Source organism: Ahaetulla prasina, chromosome 1 (assembly GCF_028640845.1).
Source record: "Ahaetulla prasina isolate Xishuangbanna chromosome 1, ASM2864084v1, whole genome shotgun sequence".
NCBI lineage: Eukaryota > Metazoa > Chordata > Lepidosauria > Squamata > Colubridae > Ahaetulla > Ahaetulla prasina.
Genome location: NC_080539.1, coordinates 325181165 through 325200840, shown reverse-complemented (window position 1 = coordinate 325200840; position 19676 = coordinate 325181165). Strand labels below are relative to the sequence as shown.

At 35.3% G+C, this 19676-nt stretch overlaps 2 protein-coding genes across 7 annotated transcripts in view; one reads left to right on the top strand and one right to left on the bottom strand.

Moving 5' to 3' along the window:
• Window positions 1-19676, top strand: part of CEP128 (centrosomal protein 128) — a 217706-nt gene that overhangs the window by 32096 nt on the left and 165934 nt on the right. For all 6 annotated transcript variants that reach the window (XR_009152632.1, XM_058162465.1, XM_058162463.1 and 3 more), the window contains exons 10-12: window positions 237-311; window positions 3702-3834; window positions 6663-6823. Coding sequence is in view for 5 of the 6 variants with exons in the window: in XM_058162465.1 (XP_058018448.1) it covers window positions 237-311; window positions 3702-3834; window positions 6663-6823 (369 nt within the window). In the remaining variant the exon portion in view is untranslated. The remainder of the gene's footprint in view (window positions 1-236; window positions 312-3701; window positions 3835-6662; window positions 6824-19676) is intronic.
• The window catches only part of LOC131187816 (uncharacterized), a 227972-nt gene that overhangs the window by 155537 nt on the left and 52759 nt on the right, over window positions 1-19676 (bottom strand). The gene's annotated exons all lie outside the window — the stretch shown is intronic.

Here is a 19676-nt window from a genome sequence, read left to right as displayed (position 1 = left end):
CCAAATCCATAATATAGGCAGCAAATAAATTAGGTCGGCAGTCAGGCTGTCAGGCAGACAGATAGACAGACAGACGGACAGATACATCTTGCTTTAAGATACCATTGAGATAAAAAGCATTTTTGAATTGTATAAGAAATAAAACTTTCAAAATACTTTAAATTATTTAAATAATGGTACTTAATAAGTATAACCCAAACATTACGAGCAATGAAATTGTTTCTTATTCTATTAAGCTTGAACAGGTTTTGGAGCATTCCCAGAGGAAACTGGATCATTCAGAAAGTAGTAGAGAAATTCTTCTCCACCAGGTAATTGTTTTAACAGTTGGCTATATTTGAGTCTCATAAAATTTGTATCAACTCAGCAGACAGTTGGGAGGAGATGTGCCGAGGAAAAGTTCAGAAGCTTCTGTCCTAAACTAGATTACAAAATTAAATATATCAAAAAAAGCCTAGAAATATATAACAGAAGATGGTTGTTTTGCCTTATGAGATGACACCAACCTACCAAAGATGTTCTCCAGTTTTTTAAAGAAAGTGTCCCTAAAACGGGATTTAGTTTATTGTTTTGCATTTTGTATCTTTGTCCTTCAGGATGGAACTCTTTAAAAGGAGACAGCATTCGATTTGAGATCAGCAAATTGATTTCATGACTACATGGGGATTTGAATCAGCTCTCTGTATTCCATTTTCCGTAGTTCTCTACTGTACATTTTTGGACTAGAATGTACAGGATTGTACATTCCTGGAGGATTACAGAAAGCTACCATATAGAATACCAGTGCGTGTCTCATTTGCAGATTTAATTTCTTACATTTTAGTTTGCTGCAATTCAAAGCATTTGTTTCTTGGAATTATTCTACATTGCAATTGTTGTTTGCTCTAATTGATACTGTTAAAACAAGCTGTGTTTTAAGAAAGGTAGATTCTGGTCATATAAAAGCTTTCATAATCTTAATTGGTTTGAGTTTTCGATTTGGTTTTGTTTGTTCGCTTATTTTTTTGCATTTTCTCAAACCCATACAGAGTATCTATGGTAGATTAATGTGTTTGAAAATAAAATAGCATAATAAATAATACAGATTGAAATGTTCTTTTTATTGCTCAAGATACATTAATTCAGTGTGCTAATTCAAAACTTCAGGCTTCCTAATATAAACATTCTGATACGTTTTGAAAGAATACAGAAGATCCTGTCTTATAATTAAAGAAATTAACACACTGGACATTTTCCCTCATGTGTGGTGAAGTTGTAATATTTTGCTGCACTTTACATAAAGAAATTATAGTTTGAAAATGAATTCCTTAAAGTATCTAATTTCTTTTTGGTAAATGTTTGTTTTTCCAGCAACACGACTAAACCTCTGCCTTCATTGTTCCATTCAAAATCTTGTGTATTGCACTTATAATCATTATTAGATATATAACAGTTTGATGTGTATTTTCCACCTTCCAGAAAAACAGTAGCTAGATGAGAATTATTTTGAATAGGAAAATGGTATAGGGCAGGAAGTGTCAATCCTTTGCTTTGCAACTCTGTGGCTGATTTATTTTAGTATAATACATAAAATTAAAAGATCCAGTCAAGGACTTCCATATGTATAGTTTTGAACATACACTTCAGTATCTGAGCTATGTCTACATATATATATATTCCCATATACCCATTACACTATTCCTTTTTAGGTAAAACAGCAATACACAAAATGCAGAAAAAAAATGAGAAATAATAGGCAAAAGGAAATAATAGCAGAAGATAAGATAATAACTTACTCTTCTTTGTAATTCATCTTTGCTTCCACCACATCCACACATTGATTCATGCATTGCCTTTTGTTATTTAAACAAAAGATTCTGAGAATTTCCTCAGTTCTGCCCAATCATGACTGTTCTTTAACAACATCCATTCTTTCTTCACATACTTGTTTTGCCACTTGATCATCATCCATTTTGTCTGTATAACTGACCTATCTCACTATTCTTCTATCATACAGATAGTTCTTGACTCATTTTGTCATTATTTAAAGTTACAACAGCACTGGAAAAAGTGATTTATAACCATTTTTCACAGTTACAACTTTTGTAGCATCCCCAGGATTATGTGATCAAAATTCAGATGCTTGGCATTTTTCTGGTTCACACTTATGATCATTGCTGTATCCCAAGGTCATGTGATCAACCATTGCAACCTTTTTACAAGCAAAGTCAATGGGAAAGCTAGATTGACTAGCTTATTAAATGCAGTGATTCACTTAACAACTGTGGCAAGATTGGTCGTAAAATGGGGCAAAACTCACTTGACAAGTGTCTCACTTAGCAACAGAAATTTTGGGCTCAATTGTGGTTGTAAGTTGAGGACTACTTGTACTTGTGTATTTTTTCCACATTTTTTATTATCCACTCACCCATTCTTGATCCTGATTCTTCTTGGTTTACCTCACATAGTATCCTATTTCTACTGTGTTCAGATGTTTATTTTCTCATGAGATATCCCACAGTTATGTCATCTTAACATTTCATTTAGAAATATTCCTTTCAATAAGAACATGTGGGGGGGTTTTTTTCCGTATCTTTTCTTCCGTGTCCACATTTTTCCCAACTTCCATTCTTGAGCTCTGAATCCTGAAACTTTTTCTTTACCTTTCACCTTGTCCCCACCATGCATTCATGTCACTTGGAACAAATTTGTCCTCTGGATTGCATTCATTCAGATTGTGGTGTAATTTTTCCCTAAACTCATCTATTTTTCCGTAATTACTGTTAACAGGAGCATAATATACAATGATCACTAATGTATGAGTTTCTGCTTTCATATGTAGCGGAACTATCTGGATAATATAAAATCATGCTTTCTGACGTATACAATATTTTAGTCTTTTCAGTCGTAATTAAACCTACACCTTCATGTCTATGGAGATTGTCAATCATCCACATCATGGTTGTCCCAAAGGTGCTTTTTCCAGAAGGCACCTGGACTTGGTTTTTTCTTTGAAAATGTTTTGCTTCTCATCCAATAAACTTCTTCAAAGCTGCAGCATTTTCAAAGAAAAAGATCAAGTCCAGTTGGCTTTTGGAAAAAGCACCTTTTGGACACCTATACTTTCATTTTCTCCACTCTGTAACATTATGCCATTGTCATTCACGTCTGTTATATCCATTCCCTTTTTCTTAGGTTCACAAACATACAGTAAACCTATATTTCTTTCATTTGAGTTCATTCATTAACTCATGCTCTTCACTATTTGCTTCCCTTGTATTCCAAGTTGGATACGATAGCTACAGCAGAGTTCAATGTCTAATGACATCATGACATATGATTATTATCATATTGAAGTATTCTCATTGTGTTCTTTTTCATTGTTTATTTTATGGTGCTGTTATTATTTTACTTCTGTTTGCACTCCTTTCATTTTCTTCCTTTTTATTATTGTAAGCTGCCTACAGCTGCCAACAGCAAAATAGGCGGCAAATAAAATTTAATAAATAAATATGGAATATTTATAAATACTGCATGTATTTCATTTATTACTAATTATACTTCATGGATAATAGGTAAGAGTCTCATTTTGCTTGTGCCTTTCTATCCTTTAAAGATTTAATAACATCCATGAAGATACAATGCCAGATTTGATTGAAATCATTTTCTAGCTTGTTTAAAAAGCTGGCACTTGTCTGTGTATATGTATGTGTGTGTGTTAGATTGAAGATCTTCGTTCCCAACTTCTTAGAGCAGAAGAGGACCGTTTGACTCTGCAACATCAAATATCTCAGGTTTCTAAGCATCACCAAAGCAATCTAGATGAGCAGCAGGATGACAGGAGGAAGCAAAGAGGTAGGACTTTTCCTTCTACCTTTGGTAGCCATTATTCTGAAAAGAAAATCTTAGTACTTGGAATGGTAAGTCACATTTTGCCAAGGGGCAGAGATAAATAATGCTAAACCCATATCACACAGACAAAAACATTTTTAAAAATGAGCATGTAAATACTCACCACTTCAATTTATTTTTACTCATTACTCCACAGGGGTGCTGTGGAATTATGACACTGATATATACTGTATATATATACATACTGGTTACTGAGAGATAAAGGAGACACAATTTAAGTTATGGAAAACATATTGTGTAACTTTTTGAGATAAAAAATGAGTGAAAAATGCTAATATTTTATAGGCTGCTGAAGGATTATGGGACCTGCTAGTATCTTATAATCTACTCATAATCTCTTGCTATAGGAATATAATAAAAAACTGAGAGGCAAACAAAAGTGTATATATGAGCTATGGAAGAGACTTCTGTTTGCTATTCATGTCAGGAAGAATTGTATGGTTGCATTCTAAGATCTCATACAGCAGTAGATGGAGGCAATAAATCAACTATGCTTGGTAGATTTTAGCCTTTGTTTCATTTGGCATTGAACAGATCAGTATAGTTAGAGTCCCTAAATCTTCAGGGTTGCTGTGAGGATTTATTCTAAGCATCTGAAGTCACTCAGATCTGCTGAACTGGATTATGGGCTGTGACTGTCCCATTCAGGTGGGAGAATTTAAGTCCAGCTGCTAAGCTTAAAAACCATGCTTGTTTCTGGCACTTAGTTAACAGCTACCAGAGAGGCATGGGAAAAGTATTGCCAAGAATATTTTCACAGTGGAATCACTGGATAATCCATTTGTGGCTGACTCTTGAAGTGTTCTTCCTGATTAGCTTGCTGAGGTCAAGGTCCTTATTATACAGCTAAAACTTGAAAGACCTCTGGCAGAAAATTTTACCCTTAGAATTACTAAAGGGAAAACAAGGATTGGTGGGCTCCAGTGTTAGCTGTCTTATTTACCCGTATTAGCAGTTCAGCACATTTTTATATTGTTTGGAGCCATGCCACTATCATCTCTTTTTATAAAAACAAAGGAAATAGTCCAGACCCTGCCAACCAGAGACCCATTTGTTTGCTTAATACAAACAGCAAATTGTATGTTGCGGGTACTTTTTTGAACTGCAAATGATCTGTTTGACTCAGACTCATCACAAAAGGACTGGAAACTGGTACAATTGCTTTGTTTTTGAATTTCCCTTCATGGCAAGGGCAGACTTTTTTAAAAAAACAACAACCAAAAATAGTGAACAGGGAAAGGGAATTGTAAATTACAAATGCCTTCAGCTACTTTAGAAAACGAATACCTTACTACTAATATTCTATCTATATTGATGCTGTATTCCTATCCTTAGTTTATACTAATTCCCTAATCCTAAATCAGTATTCCTGGTATATTGTAGTTCCACCATCTATTTTCTGTAGATTTATTTATATGCACTATATCTTAAAATCCTATTTCTTTATCTTTCTCTGTTCTATATCTATACTGTATATTCCTGTACTGCTAACACCTATATTTCTCTTATATACAACTACATATGTACTGGCACTCTTTCTAGATCTATACTGCATTTTTTACAGAGTTCATTTGACTCTTTATCTTTTGGTTCCTTTTTCGATTTCTGCTTCTTTGCCTTTTCTGCTGAATTGTTCCTGGTTGGGCCCCTTTCCTTTTGTCCTCCTTCAAAGGAGGGTTCCAGCTGAGGGGAAAAGGGATCCCATATCAGGTCTGAGGAAAGAAAGAAAGATGCCCTACACAACCCAGTTTCTGAAGCTACCACCTCCTTTCCTGTTGCCTCTTTTACAGCAGGGCTTTGCGGATTCTGTTTGTTCTGTTGGCTCCTCATGAGGCCTGTGGGTGCAGAGCTCACAGGTAGACATCTTGTCTTCTCCCCTTCTCCTCCATCTGTCCAACATTGTGGTGCTGGAAGCTATGTCGTCCTGGTATTGAGAAAGGAGGAGCATGCAGATATTTTTTTTTAATCAAAAATTACTGATTTATCAAAAATTACTATTTATCTGCACTATATCTTAAAATCCTATTTCTTTTATCTTTCTCTGTTCTGTATCTGTACTATATATTTTTATATATGAAAATGAAAACATCTTCATTGAGAAATGGGCAGCTTTAGAGGGGCTAATCAACTCTGGACCACTATTTGGTCCTTTGCTATTTAGCTGGGGAAAAAATATTCTCACAGCCCAGAGGCTCCCTTTTTGAACCCTTTGTTAATTTCAGTTCAGTTGTGATTTGATCTCAAGCAGAAACTTCTGGGGGGGAGGGGAAATAAAGGTATCCTTAATTGATGAAGTATTGCTCTTTCTTGTTTTCAATGCTTCTTTCCAATTAGATTTAAAAATATCCCTCCTTGGGAATATCTCTCTAGAGCTATGTCCACCTAGAGAAACATAAAGCAGAGATATGTTCTAGGCCTTGCTTTTATTAATGTACTAGCTCTTTCTCCTTTTTCTGACTTAGAAAAAGATGAATGTGAATATTAAAAAAGCTAATTGTTATCCTGGAGTTAGAGATGGCTTCTGAGGAAGGCAACTCCCCATCTGCAGTGTCCCAAATCAGTTTTTCGATTATGTTCCAAAATGTCATTCAAAGGAGGCAATAGCATGGAACTAAAAGGAAATCAAGTTGATGGAGTATAGACACGCATATGCTGAAACATATGTTTAAATGTTCCATTAACTATATTGCTCCATAGAAAAATTCTGCTTAGAAGGAGCCTTGTTTTCCCTTTTGGTTTGGTCTGATCCTAAATTGTGTCATGTGTTCCAGTTGTTGAGAGGTCTGATCCGGAGAAGCAAGAGATGGAGAAACAGATCTGGGAATTAAGAGCACAATTAAACCACAGTGCTGTAATGTCAGAGATAGAGGAGCTGCAGCGGTGCGTTGAGCGCAAAGACAAAGAGAAATTGCAGCTTGTGATGCAAATGGAGGTAAACTTTTTCTTACATTATAACTTTAGGGGCTTTTACTTTGCAATTGGGAGGTATGTGTGCTAAAGTTTGCCTCAGAAACATCATCATCGTTGCTTCCCTTGTAAAGAAAAAACAGAAAAAAAATTCTGTACATGAAGCCAGTATATTGGGTTTTAGCCTTGTCTTCTTTCTCTTTCCATGTTATTTATTTTGATATCTCTAGGGAATTTGGACGGCAGGACAAGTAGCAATATTGGGCAACATTCATTCATACAGGTCCTTATTTGTAGTCTTGTCACAGTCTTGAGTATCATGGTACATAGTTCTTATGTCAATGCAAGACTGTCATTTAATGAAAGTAGTGGCTCCCATCAATACCAAATATGAAGGCTTTTATTTGTGAAAAATACAGCTGACACAGCATCCAGCAGATCTTGAAGAAGCAGAGTAAGGTCAGCTCTAGTTAGCACTTGAATGGGAGGCTACTTGGGGCTATAGATTAGACTGGAAGATCAAAAAAGCAATCAATGAAAAATGCAGTGGGAAATCAGTTCTATATTATTGATAAAAAAAGATAGATGTGTCCAAGTAGTCACTATTTGAACATGACTTAATGGAAATTTTATTTTCAGTTAAGTACTTCCAGTAGCTCTAAGTATAACTTATCTCCTGCTGGATATAATTTCTGGAATTACCAAACTATTAACCATAAAGACATAATTCTTCCATTATCTAATAAATACAGTTTTAAGACATATATTTAACCAGTTGATACCTGTGAGAGATATAGCTTTGACCTAGTATTGGTCAAGCCTGAGTAGCAGTGACCTAAAGTCAAAATTAAAAAATCTTCAACACAGTTCTGTAGAAAATATGTAGTGACAGAACAGTTTCCTGCTTGTCAACCCACATGTGCAGAAAATTAAGTTTCTTTTCCTGGCAACTGTGAGCAATTTCTTTTGATTCTGAGTAAGATTAACTGAAACAAACTGGGAGAATCAGCTGAGAGTGACAACACCATCTGTTACAATGGAACTGACCAACGAAAATCAATTATAAGATTCTCACTGACTTTCTCTTTTTTGCCCAGATTGTGTCCCTTTCTTGAGATTTGAAAGGGAAGGTTGTCTAATTTGAGTACTTGGTATAACGTGATGATCAGTGACATAGTGTTGGCTAGTATCATTTGGGTAAGCCAGTGGTTAGTGCTACAATATTTAAAAATGGGGAGAGAAGCATTGGACTGTGGTCAGCATAATTTCAGGCAAATGGATGCAATCAGATTGGGAAATATTTCGGTTGAAATATTTCTGTGTTGCTTTGTCGGAAAAGAGAAAAATAAGGAATTGTTACTTCATAAGGTAACTCTTTGTTGCTCAGTGGAGAGATGCTAGTATGCTGTGGTGTCACAAAAAGATTTCAGGGTCTTAGATTTAGAATAACATTATGGTCACTTTAAAAGTACACTAATCGGCATACATTAAAATGAAATTTTGTTGCATACAGTTCTCGAAGTGTCACCACATCCAATATACGCTACAAAAACACAACAGAAATAAATACATAAATAAAAATTATGCATACACCCACATACCCACATATATTGTAAGATAGAGAGAAATAACATAGTTTGCAGCTAGCTTTGAATTCCCAATCATAGGATGGGTGTTACACTAAGTGCAGAATTTGACAATAGACTGGTAGATAGTTGAGTCAATATTAAATGATAAGTGCATATTATTGTTTGGCACCATATTTGCTTTAAACAATAAAATGTCATAGCAGTCTGCCACCGTTAAAGGGATTATTCTTTTTGCATTCATGCAGTCTTATCAGTTTTGTTCTAAAAAAAAACCTATTTAAATTGTATCATTTTTTTGTAAGAATTACTTCTAGCAATTGTCTTTGAATGGGTACTCTTTGGTCACTCATATATTTGAAAAGAATGTTTCAAATTTCAAAATAGATTTATATCTTTATTCAGTTGACATAAAGCAGGAGTCCTCAAACTTGGCAGCTTTAAGACTTGTGGATTTCAACTCCCAGAATTCTCCAGCCAGCATAGCATAGCTGGCTGATGAATTCTGGGAGTTGAAGTCCACAAGTCTTAAAGCTGTCAAGTTTGAAGACCTCTGACATAGAGCATACATGGGCTTTTCATGGTCTGCGGACCCACATCTGATCCTTCGACTGTCCCTGTCTGGCCTATGGCAGGAGGGGTAGAAGTGGTGGTGCAGCGATGGTGGAGACGCAGCCTGGGGAATGACTACTTATTACAGTCCCAAAGTCTCATGTGGCTCCTTGGGAAAATTAATTGCCCAGCCCTGATATAGAGAAGACATTATTTAGAAGACATGACTAAAATTATAGATAAATCGAGATGATCGTTGTTTTGATTTCTTACTATGATTGTCAATTAGTATGAATCTCGTAGAATAGTTATGCCATACTTATTTTAAAATTATTAAATTTGATTATAAATTTAAACATACATTTGGTCATAGCTATTATTTTAGAGTGGTTTCAGTTGAACATATTTGAAGAGCATAAAGAAATAGCATATAAAGATAATATTTTATTTCCTTGATACCAGTTTGGCTAAGGCATCAAGCTAGGAACCAGGAGACTTGGAATTCTAGTCCCACCTTAGGCACAAACGCTTTAGGCCAATCACTCTCTCTCAGCCCAACTCACCTTGCATGGTTGTTGTTATGGGGAAAACAGGAGAAGGAAGGAGTATTAGGTATGTTTGCTGCCTTGAGTTATATATAAAAATAATAAAGACAGAATTAAAAATAAATAAAAATAAATAAAATACTCTTATAATCATAATTATATCAGAAGCTATAGCTTCTTCAGAAGACAAGTTTAATAGTAAACTTTATTGAATACCATTCTAATTAAGACAACTCTAAAATAAATGAGCATATAGGAAAGCAGTTAAGACACAACATAGTTGCTTAATATCTTGCTTCCCATTAAAGCAGTGGTAGTCAACCTAGTCCCTACTGCCCACTAGTGGGCGTTCTAGCTTTCATGGTGGGTGGTAGGGGTTTTGTCAGATACTGAAGCACTTTCCTTTTTTTTAATTTAATTGACTTTTTTAAAAAAATTCATAGCATTATTTAAAAACATTTTCATTAGGTTTTCATAAAATTTCCCGTGACAATTTAAATTTCTGAAAATATACTATTTGTATTGCCCGCGCATAAGTTTAGTTCACATTACCTAAGTGAAACTAAATGGCGCTATAGTGTGACCTCAAACAAAAGAGCCTCGTCCCGGAATAGCTCGTGCATCTCCCCCCACACCACATGGCTGTAACAGACAAGCGGAGCTGGTAGCCGGCGCCCCCCCAAACCCAATCCACGATGCACGAGAGGCATGTGCAGATGACGATACACGGCGCATCACTGTGGAACCGGTGAGCGGTTAGAAAATTTTACTACTAACAGAGATACAAAAGTGGGTGGTAGGTATAATACACCTGCATTAAAGGAATAAAATTGAATATGATGAAATATTTATTTTTCTTCAAACAAGATATAACAATAATTTTGAAGATACAACAGCTATCTGAAATGACTTGTCCCACTTTCTATTGCATTCTAGTGACATTTGTATTTAACCAGGGTTCGACAAGCTATAGTGGTACTTAGGTATCATTGTTAATTGGTTCTGGAAAATGCAATGAGTACCAAAAATGATGAGTACCAAACTGATTTTTCCCATAAGGAATAATGTAGTGAGTCACAACACGACAAGCTCTAGCTTATGTGTTGAGTACCAAGCAAATGTTGAGTACCAGGGCAAAATATTCATGTCAAAATGTGTTGAGCACCAAATTCCATGAGTTTCAAAGTAGTTGAGTACCACTGTATTTTAAGAGAGGAAAACATATTTTCTTTTTAGGAATATAATTTGGGATCTGATCACTTTTTACATTTGCAACTCCAAAGAATTCCTGGGAATTTTACTATATGATTTGAAGATAAAAATATTCATAGCAGGTAGCCCGTTCTTTTGTAGATTTGAAATCATAGACCTAGTCCCCTGTATCATTATGCAATTCACATTTTGCTTCCTGTCATTATCCTTTGAGGATAATTTCACTTTTGATGCAACATTAGGCCATAAAAGACTGTGAATTTGAAAACTAAAACTACAACAGTAAAACAGCATCCCATCAAATCTGTTTCCATATACAAATATAATATTGTTCTTTGCTTTTTCCAGATGGAGTTGATGAGCAAGATGAGTAAACTTGCTATATGGATGATTGGAAAACTTTAGGATCTGCCTCAGAATGGCTTGATCAATTTATTTTATATGACATTCAAAATAATCAAGCTGTTCAGATTTAAAATTGAGATTCTGTGGACTGGATCTCTCAGCTTGTTCTAGGCAAAAGCTGCTATCATTGATGGATTAGTTGTGATTTGTTCAAAACCTCTAAATGGGAATTGGGCTGATTACAGACTTGTTTGTTACAGACTTTTTAATTGGGTAGGGATATTCAGCCTATTTCATATTCAGTTTTGAGGTTTATGCAATTCTGAATTATAACAGGAATGGGCAGGCGTAATTCATTTTAGCCATCTATACTCTAAAATATAAATGAGGCAAATTCCTGAAAGAAAACTAGTAAAATTAAGATACACGCACACAGGCTAGATTGGATGCAAATTATCTTAAAGCTCTGCAGAAAAAATATTCAGGCAATTCTATGTTTTGTTTAAAGTCTTTATTTTTCTTTATAAAAAGCAAAGACTGATATTTCTGATGAGGTATTCACTTTTGTCTACTTTATTGTATGAACTTCTCTTGAACAGGACTAAGGATATGTGATAGTTAATTGGGGAAGAAAGAGATATTTTATAATTGACAATAAAAAAAAAGTTAATTTAGCTCGCACTAATGTATCTTTGAAAAGTTATCTGGACAAATTGGAGAATGTTCTGTACATACCAAATATATTCATTCTATTCTTTTAAACTCATGTTGAACCTCATTAACCTTCATGAGTCATTTGTATTCATCAGGATTCCAAGTATTCCCTCATCAATGGTTGTTACTGATTTAATCTGTTTCTTTTCCATCATCTGAAAGTGTTCAGAGCTGACTTTTACATAAGTCAAAGCAACATTAGGAGAGAATTAACAACATTTCTATTTTTAAATAAAACAGAGATGGTAACCTCTCTTAATTGTGCTTTATCAAAAAAATCCTTGACTGTCTTGCTGAGCTACTATGTACAGTATATGAGCCCTATCAACAGTTCGTTTATAGTATGAGTGAATAAATTAGCTGTTAGTAATTACACTGTATACTGACATATGATGGAAGCTTATCAGTAGTTTTAATAAGTGACATATATTAAATTAAATAATTAAAATCCACATAGCATAGATGTCATCAACTCTAAATGGTCTAGTGCCTAAAGAAAAGAAAAACTGCTTTGAAGCAAACCCTATTTTTGAGCATGTTTACAATTTAAAAATGCTATAATAATAATAATCATATTACTATTAAATACATTAAATGGATAATAAAAGCTGGTACAAAACCATTAAACATATGTGGGCAAAGTCTACGACTACACAGAGATGTATCCTCACAAATGATGGTCATAGGATACAATTTAACACTTAATGTTGTATCATTAAGTGTTAAATTGTACCCTATGACCATCATTTGTGTTGTAAATGTTGTACCTTGATGAAGGTATCTTTTCTTTTATGTACAATGAGCGCATATGCACCAAGACAAATTCCTTGTGTGTCCAATCACACTTGGCCAATAAAAATTCTATTCTATTCTATTCTATTCTATTCTATTCTATTCTATTCTATTCTATTCTATTCTATTCTATTCTTCTATTCTATTCATGATTGCAGCCATGTGCAGAGAAAGGTTATTATGTGTCTTTGTATATTTCCACGCAGAGTTAGGATTCTGCACATCTGCAAAGCCATCCAGAAGTATTTTTCTGGATGCGTGTTAAGCATGCCTTTCAAGAAGAAATTGGTTATATATCCCGTCACATTGTGATTAATTTGCCTATGCAGAAGCAAGCATGTACAAGCATAAATGTCTCTCACTTAATAAAGGGGGTGCTGGATATGTGTCCAGGCATGTCTGAACAGAGGCCAAGTTTCAGTCTGACATTTTAAAAAAAATGTCCATGTGCTTTTAAACAAATAAAGCCCTATGGCTAACAAATGTAAAATTTGTTACTACCAGTTCTGTGGGCGTGGCTTGGTGTGTGTGTGTGTGTGGGGGGGTAATGTGACTGGGTGGGCGTGGCCAACTTTTTTTTTTACTTTTCAAAGCATTTTTTCTACAACCTCTTTGGCTGAAGAGGTTGTAAAAAAATGCTTTGAAAAGCCTCTGATGATCAGGCAACTCAGCTGGGATCGCCAGAGGAGCCTTTTAAAAGCATTTTTTACAGCCTCTTCAGCCAAAGAGGTTGTAAAAAAATATTTTTAAAGGGTTCTGACAATCCCAGCTGAGCCGCACAATCATCAGAGGTTTTTTTTTTTTACTTTCAGAAGCATTTTTTTGGCCGAAGAAAAAATGCTTTTAAAAGTAAAAAAAAACCTCTGATGATCGCGCGGGTCAGCTGGGCATGCGGGTGGAAGAGGGAGGCAGAGATTTTTGCTACCGGTTCTCTGAACCACCCGCCTCCATCGCTACCAGATCGGGTGATCCGGTCTGAACTGGGAGCATTTCACCCCTGCCCTCTAGTTTGATAATAGTAACTTTTGACACCAAAGAGAAGCTTAAATGTTCTGCAAATAGTTTTATAATATTGGAGTCACTCTTCAGCAACCAGCAAATCAGGGTTATGTTTTTCAGGGCTTTCATGCGGTACAAAATGGTTGAGCGTCCTTGGGAAGAGGTGGGGTGTTTAATAAATGTCAGTTTATCTGGTCAGAAACCTCTGTAACATATCTTGTAGACTTCAGTCTTGTTTTCATGTATGCTCTTTAAAGAATGGCATGCATATCATTGTACATCTTCATTGGTGACCATAGTCCCAGTAGTAAGCATCCCATTTCACAGTAGTCCCATCTGATGAATATGGATGCAGGAATACTTGACAACACAGTATCAACAGTAGAAACCTTCAAATTTCTGGGTTCTATCATATCGCAAGATCTCAAATGGACAGCTAACATCAAAAACATCATTAAAAAAGGACAACAAAGAATGTTCTTTCTGCGCCAACTCAGTAAGCTCAAACTGCCCAAGGAGCTGCTGATCCAATTCTACAGAGGAATTATTGAGTCTGTCATTTGCACCTCTATAACTGTCTGGTTCGGTTCTGCAACCCAACAAGAAAAACACAGACTTCAGAGGATAATTAGAACTGCAGAAAAAATAATTGCTACCAACTTGCCTTCCATTGAGGACCTGTATACTGCACGAATCAAGAAGAGGGCCGTGAAAATATTTGCAGATCCCTCGCATCCTGGACATAAACTGTTTCAACTCCTACCCTCAAAACGACGCTATAGGGGGGCGTGGCCATGACCGTGGTGGGGTAAGGACCTTTCCTTCACTTCACAGGGCTTAATAATGAAGATTTATGAGGATTAATGCTGTTTGGAATGCACCGTTATGGATGAAAGTTAATAAATCATGAAGTGGAAGTGTTAATAGCCCAGCAGACTGAATTTAAAACTGGTAGGTCATCTGAAACTGCTTGAATTAAGGAGTTTTTACTGCGTGGGATGACCGAACTGGCAGACACATTGAGTTTGGAATAAACTGCTGTCTTTTGCTTTCCTTATTATAATTATCGTGTTCTGTGTTAAATGCTGAGGCTAAGGAATATCAAAGACTGAATTTGCTAATGAGAAGAATTTTAATTGAAGAGATCGATCTTTTGTGCTGGACTGACTGGCTGACTGGCTGAAGAAGATTTTATTAGGTGGATAATTTTTTTTTTTATTATTTTTCTTTTGAGAGGAAATTAATAGCTTGTTTATATTACAGAAAACAAAAAAAGGACTTTGTTTTGAAGTTCAAGCTGGTTTGTTTTTTTTTTTCTCTCTGCCGACGTGGAGAAAAAATGGCGCTGATTAAGCTGTGAGGTAATTGTGTTTCTTTGTGGAGTGAATATGACTCATAAGTTACTGATAAGCTACTAACGAGTGCAAATAAGCCGTTTCGCTTCAATTAAAAGATTGTCGTCCCTTGATCTTCATCAAGACCCTCTGTAAAATTGGTTTGACTGCTGTCCTTTGATCTTCACTAAGACTCTTTGAAAAATTGGAATCCCAGTTTGAGAAATTTTTTGGTTTTTGTTTTTTTTTTCAAAATGACTCAACAACTTTCAGAAACGCAGCAAATTGCTGCAGCTTTAAATAAAATTGGGGAAAAAATAGCAGCACTATCAGAGCGTATAGATAATTTGACATTTAAACTGACATCCGAAGTGCAAAATTTAAAGCAAGATATGGATGATAACTTTGCTAAACAAAAAGAGGAAATGACAATGATTAAAGATGAAATGGAGCAGCTGCATGTGCATGAGGCAAAAGTAGATCGGCAAATTGGCAAAATATTTTATAAAAATGAGCAGCAAGATAAGAGAATTTGTCTTTTGGAAGAAGAGATGAGGAAATATAATTTTGTTATCAGAGGAATCTCGGAAGAAAGGGAAGATAAATTGAAACAGCGGGTTTTGAAATGGATTAATGATTTGGATACGCAACTTACGTTCACAATAGCAGACCTGGCAAGCGTTTTAGAATTGGATATAGAAGGCAAAATGGTTCTAACAGGAATGTGCTTGTCAGGTTCGCAAATCTTGGTGATAAGTTGGAAGTTATGGCCAAGTTAAGAGAGTTGGGAGATGCTTTGAAGTTTGAAGGGAAGACTATTCAAGTCTTCCCGGATATATCAAGAGAAGAAAGGGCATGGAGATTTTTTTTAAAACCAATTACAAAAGTTTTGAGAGATAATGGAATTAAATACAATTGGAGGCCACCACAACAATTGAAATTTTTTATAAAGGAAGGATGCGTACAATCACCCCAGATATAGATGCATTATTATATTTACGGAGCTTGGACTGATTGAGATGGAGGATTTAATGGAGATAAAAGATCAAATGCTTCAGATGGGTGGAACATACGTGGAAACATCAATCTCAGAAGAAGAAAAAGGGGCTATTGGAGGCAAGACTCTAAAGGGTTAAAGAGGAAAGAAATATCACCTGTGTTGGTTGAACAGAAGAAGAGTCGTGAGGATACAGTAGGAGAAGAAGCAGATAAGAGTCTTGGAAAATATGAAGCTGAATGCGGGTCATCGCTATCTTTTTTTGAGTGATGAATTTAAATAGACAGCCGAAAGAAGTGCCCGGGCATTGGCACGTCCCTCTCCCCATTCTCTTTATAGAGGCGAAACCGATGAGGATGTGGGGAAGAAGATTGTTTGTACTTTATTGTTTGTTTTGTTTTGTTTTTTCTGTTTTCTTATTGTTGTTTATATGGTAGTTTAATGTCGGGTGGTGGGGGGCACAGAAAGGAAGATGCGGGGATAGGATTAAAAAATTTATATTTTAAATGGGAGTTATAAAAATAATGTCATGGAATGTGAAGGGTACAGGGAATCAGATTAAAAGAAGAAGATTGGAGCTTAAGATTAAAAGGGATTTACCAGACATTTTATTTTTACAAGAAACCCATCAGAAATCTGAAGATTCAAATAGAATGTATATAAAAGGTATGCAAATATATGAAAAAGCATTTGGAACTTCAAAAGCTAGAGGAGTTGCAACACTGATATCAGATAGGGTGTACTTTGAAAAACATAAGGTAATTTTGGATGAAGATGGAAGATATGTAATAATTGTTGGAAATCTTAATGAAAATGATAAAATGACATGTGATATTAAAATTAGAAGTGGTGTGTATAAAGAAGATATTTTCTGGAAGACTTGGAAACCATTTGTGGACTTTGCGCTTGGAACATTGGACGCTTCAGTACCTGTACCACGAGAACGTGGATTTTGGCAATCATGAGGATATATCCGAAGACCCAAATCTTCCTTTTATGTATAGCACAAGGGTGTAATAATGTATTTTCTTTTTGTTTGTTTGTTGCAAAAAAAATAATAAAAAAATTAAAATAAAAAAAACAAAAAAACAAAAAACAAAACGACGCTATAGAGCACTGCACACCAGAACAACTAGACACAAGAACAGTTTTTTCTCGAAGGCCATCACTCTGCTAAACAAATAATTCCCTCAACACTGTCAGACTATTTACTGAATCTGCAGTAATTAATTTAATTTAATTAATTTAATTAATCGTTTCATAGTTCCCATCACCAATCTCTTTCCACTTATGACTGTATGACTATAACTTGTTGCTGGCAATCCTTATGATTTATATTGATATATTATCATCAATTGTGTTGTAAATGTTGTACCTTGATGAACGTATCTTTTCTTTTATGTACACTGAGAGCATATGCACCAAGACAAATTCCTTGTGTGTCCAATCACACTTGGCCAATAAAATTCTATTCTATTCTATTCTATTCCATAGCATAGATGTCATCAACTCTAAATGGTCTAGTGCCCAAAGAAAAGAAAAACTGCTTTGAAGCAAACCCTATTTTTGAGCATGTTTACAATTTAAAAATGCTATAATAATAATAATCATATTACTATTAAATACATTAAATGGATAATAAAAGCTGGTACAAAACCGTTAAACATATGTGGGCAAAGTCTACGACTACACAGAGATGTATCCTCACAAATGATGGTCATAGGATACAATTTAATACTTAATGTTGTATCATTAAGTGTTAAATTGTACCCTATGACCATCATTTGTGTTGTAAATGTTGTACCTTGATGAAGGTATCTTTTCTTTTATGTACACTGAGCGCATATGCACCAAGACAAATTCCTTGTGTGTCCAATCACACTTGGCCAATAAAAATTCTATTCTATTCTATTCTATTCTATTCTATTCTATTCTATTCTATTCTATTCTATTCTATTCTATTCTATTCTATTCATGATTGCAGCCATGTGCAGAGAAAGGTTATTATGTGTCTTTGTATATTTCCACGCAGAGTTAGGATTCTGCACATCTGCAAAGCCATCCAGAAGTATTTTTCTGGATGCGTGTTAAGCATGCCTTTCAAGAAGAAATTGGTTATATATCCCGTCACATTGTGATTAATTTGCCTATGCAGAAGCAAGCATGTACAAGCATAAATGTCTCTCACTTAATAAAGGGGGTGCTGGATATGTGTCCAGGCATGTCTGAACAGAGGCCAAGTTTCAGTCTGACATTTAAAAAAAAATGTCCATGTGCTTTTAAACAAATAAAGCCCTATGGCTAACAAATGTAAAATTTGTTACTACCAGTTCTGTGGGCGTGGCTTGGTGTGTGTGTGTGTGGGGGTAATGTGACTGGGTGGGCGTGGCCAACTTTTTTTTTTACTTTTCAAAGCATTTTTTCTACAACCTCTTTGGCTGAAGAGGTTGTAAAAAAATGCTTTGAAAAGCCTCTGATGATCAGGCAACTCAGCTGGGATCGCCAGAGGAGCCTTTTAAAAGCATTTTTTACAGCCTCTTCAGCCAAAGAGGTTGTAAAAAAATATTTTTAAAGGGTTCTGACAATCCCAGCTGAGCCGCACAATCATCAGAGGTTTTTTTTTTTTACTTTCAGAAGCATTTTTTTGGCCGAAGAAAAAATGCTTTTAAAAGTAAAAAAAAAACCTCTGATGATCGCGCGGCTCAGCTGGGCATGCGGGTGGAAGAGGGAGGCAGAGATTTTTGCTACCGGTTCTCTGAACCACCCGCCTCCATTGCTACCAGATTGGGTGATCCGGTCTGAACTGGGAGCATTTCACCCCTGCCCTCTAGTTTGATAATAGTAACTTAAGCTTAAATGTTCTGCAAATAGTTTTATAATATTGGAGTCACTCTTCAGCAACCAGCAAATCAGGGTTATGTTTTTCAGGGCTTTCATGCGGTACAAAATGGTTGAGCGTCCTTGGGAAGAGGTGGGGTGTTTAATAAATGTCAGTTTATCTGGTCAGAAACCTCTGTAACATATCTTGTAGACTTCAGTCTTGTTTTCATGTATGCTCTTTAAAGAATGGCATGCATATCATTGTACATCTTCATTGGTGACCATAGTCCCAGTAGTAAGCATCCCATTTCACAGTAGTCCCATCTGATGAATATGGATGCAGGAATACTTGAAACAAACTTGAAATTCTACATTATTTATTTCTGTGGAAAAATTGATTACCTTTATAGACTTTGGACATTGTGAATCTGATGCTTCATTCTGCTAAAGGAAAGAACAGAGAGTTCATAAATATTATTTTGCCTCTAAAGTCATAAAATCCATTTACTAAATCTATTCTCAAAAAAGGTCTTAGCTGTGAAAACAGTACAAACAGTTGGATAATTTATAAAAGTTATAAAATCTCATACTGAAACAGTCACATATGCTTCTGACTTTATGCCATCACCTTATTTTGATATCAAAAACTAATTGCATTAGTTCTAAATTCTTAAAACCTTTACAAACCAGACTCAGGACAACTGATTTGGGTAATACTTTTGATAAAGGTGATTAAATTGCCTTTGTTTTACATGCTGACACAGTTAAACAAGATTAGCAAAACAACAACATATTTTTCTCCACATGTATATATTTTATTTTAAAGTACAGTAGGGTTGTATAAAAAATGTGAAATACCAGCAATACTGGTTATTTCACAATAATGGCAATTCAGCCCCAATATTTGCCATTACTAAGAGTAAATTAGTGACTTTCTCAATGCCACCTATGAAGGTTGCCAGTTCAAGAAAAGTGTCCCTCG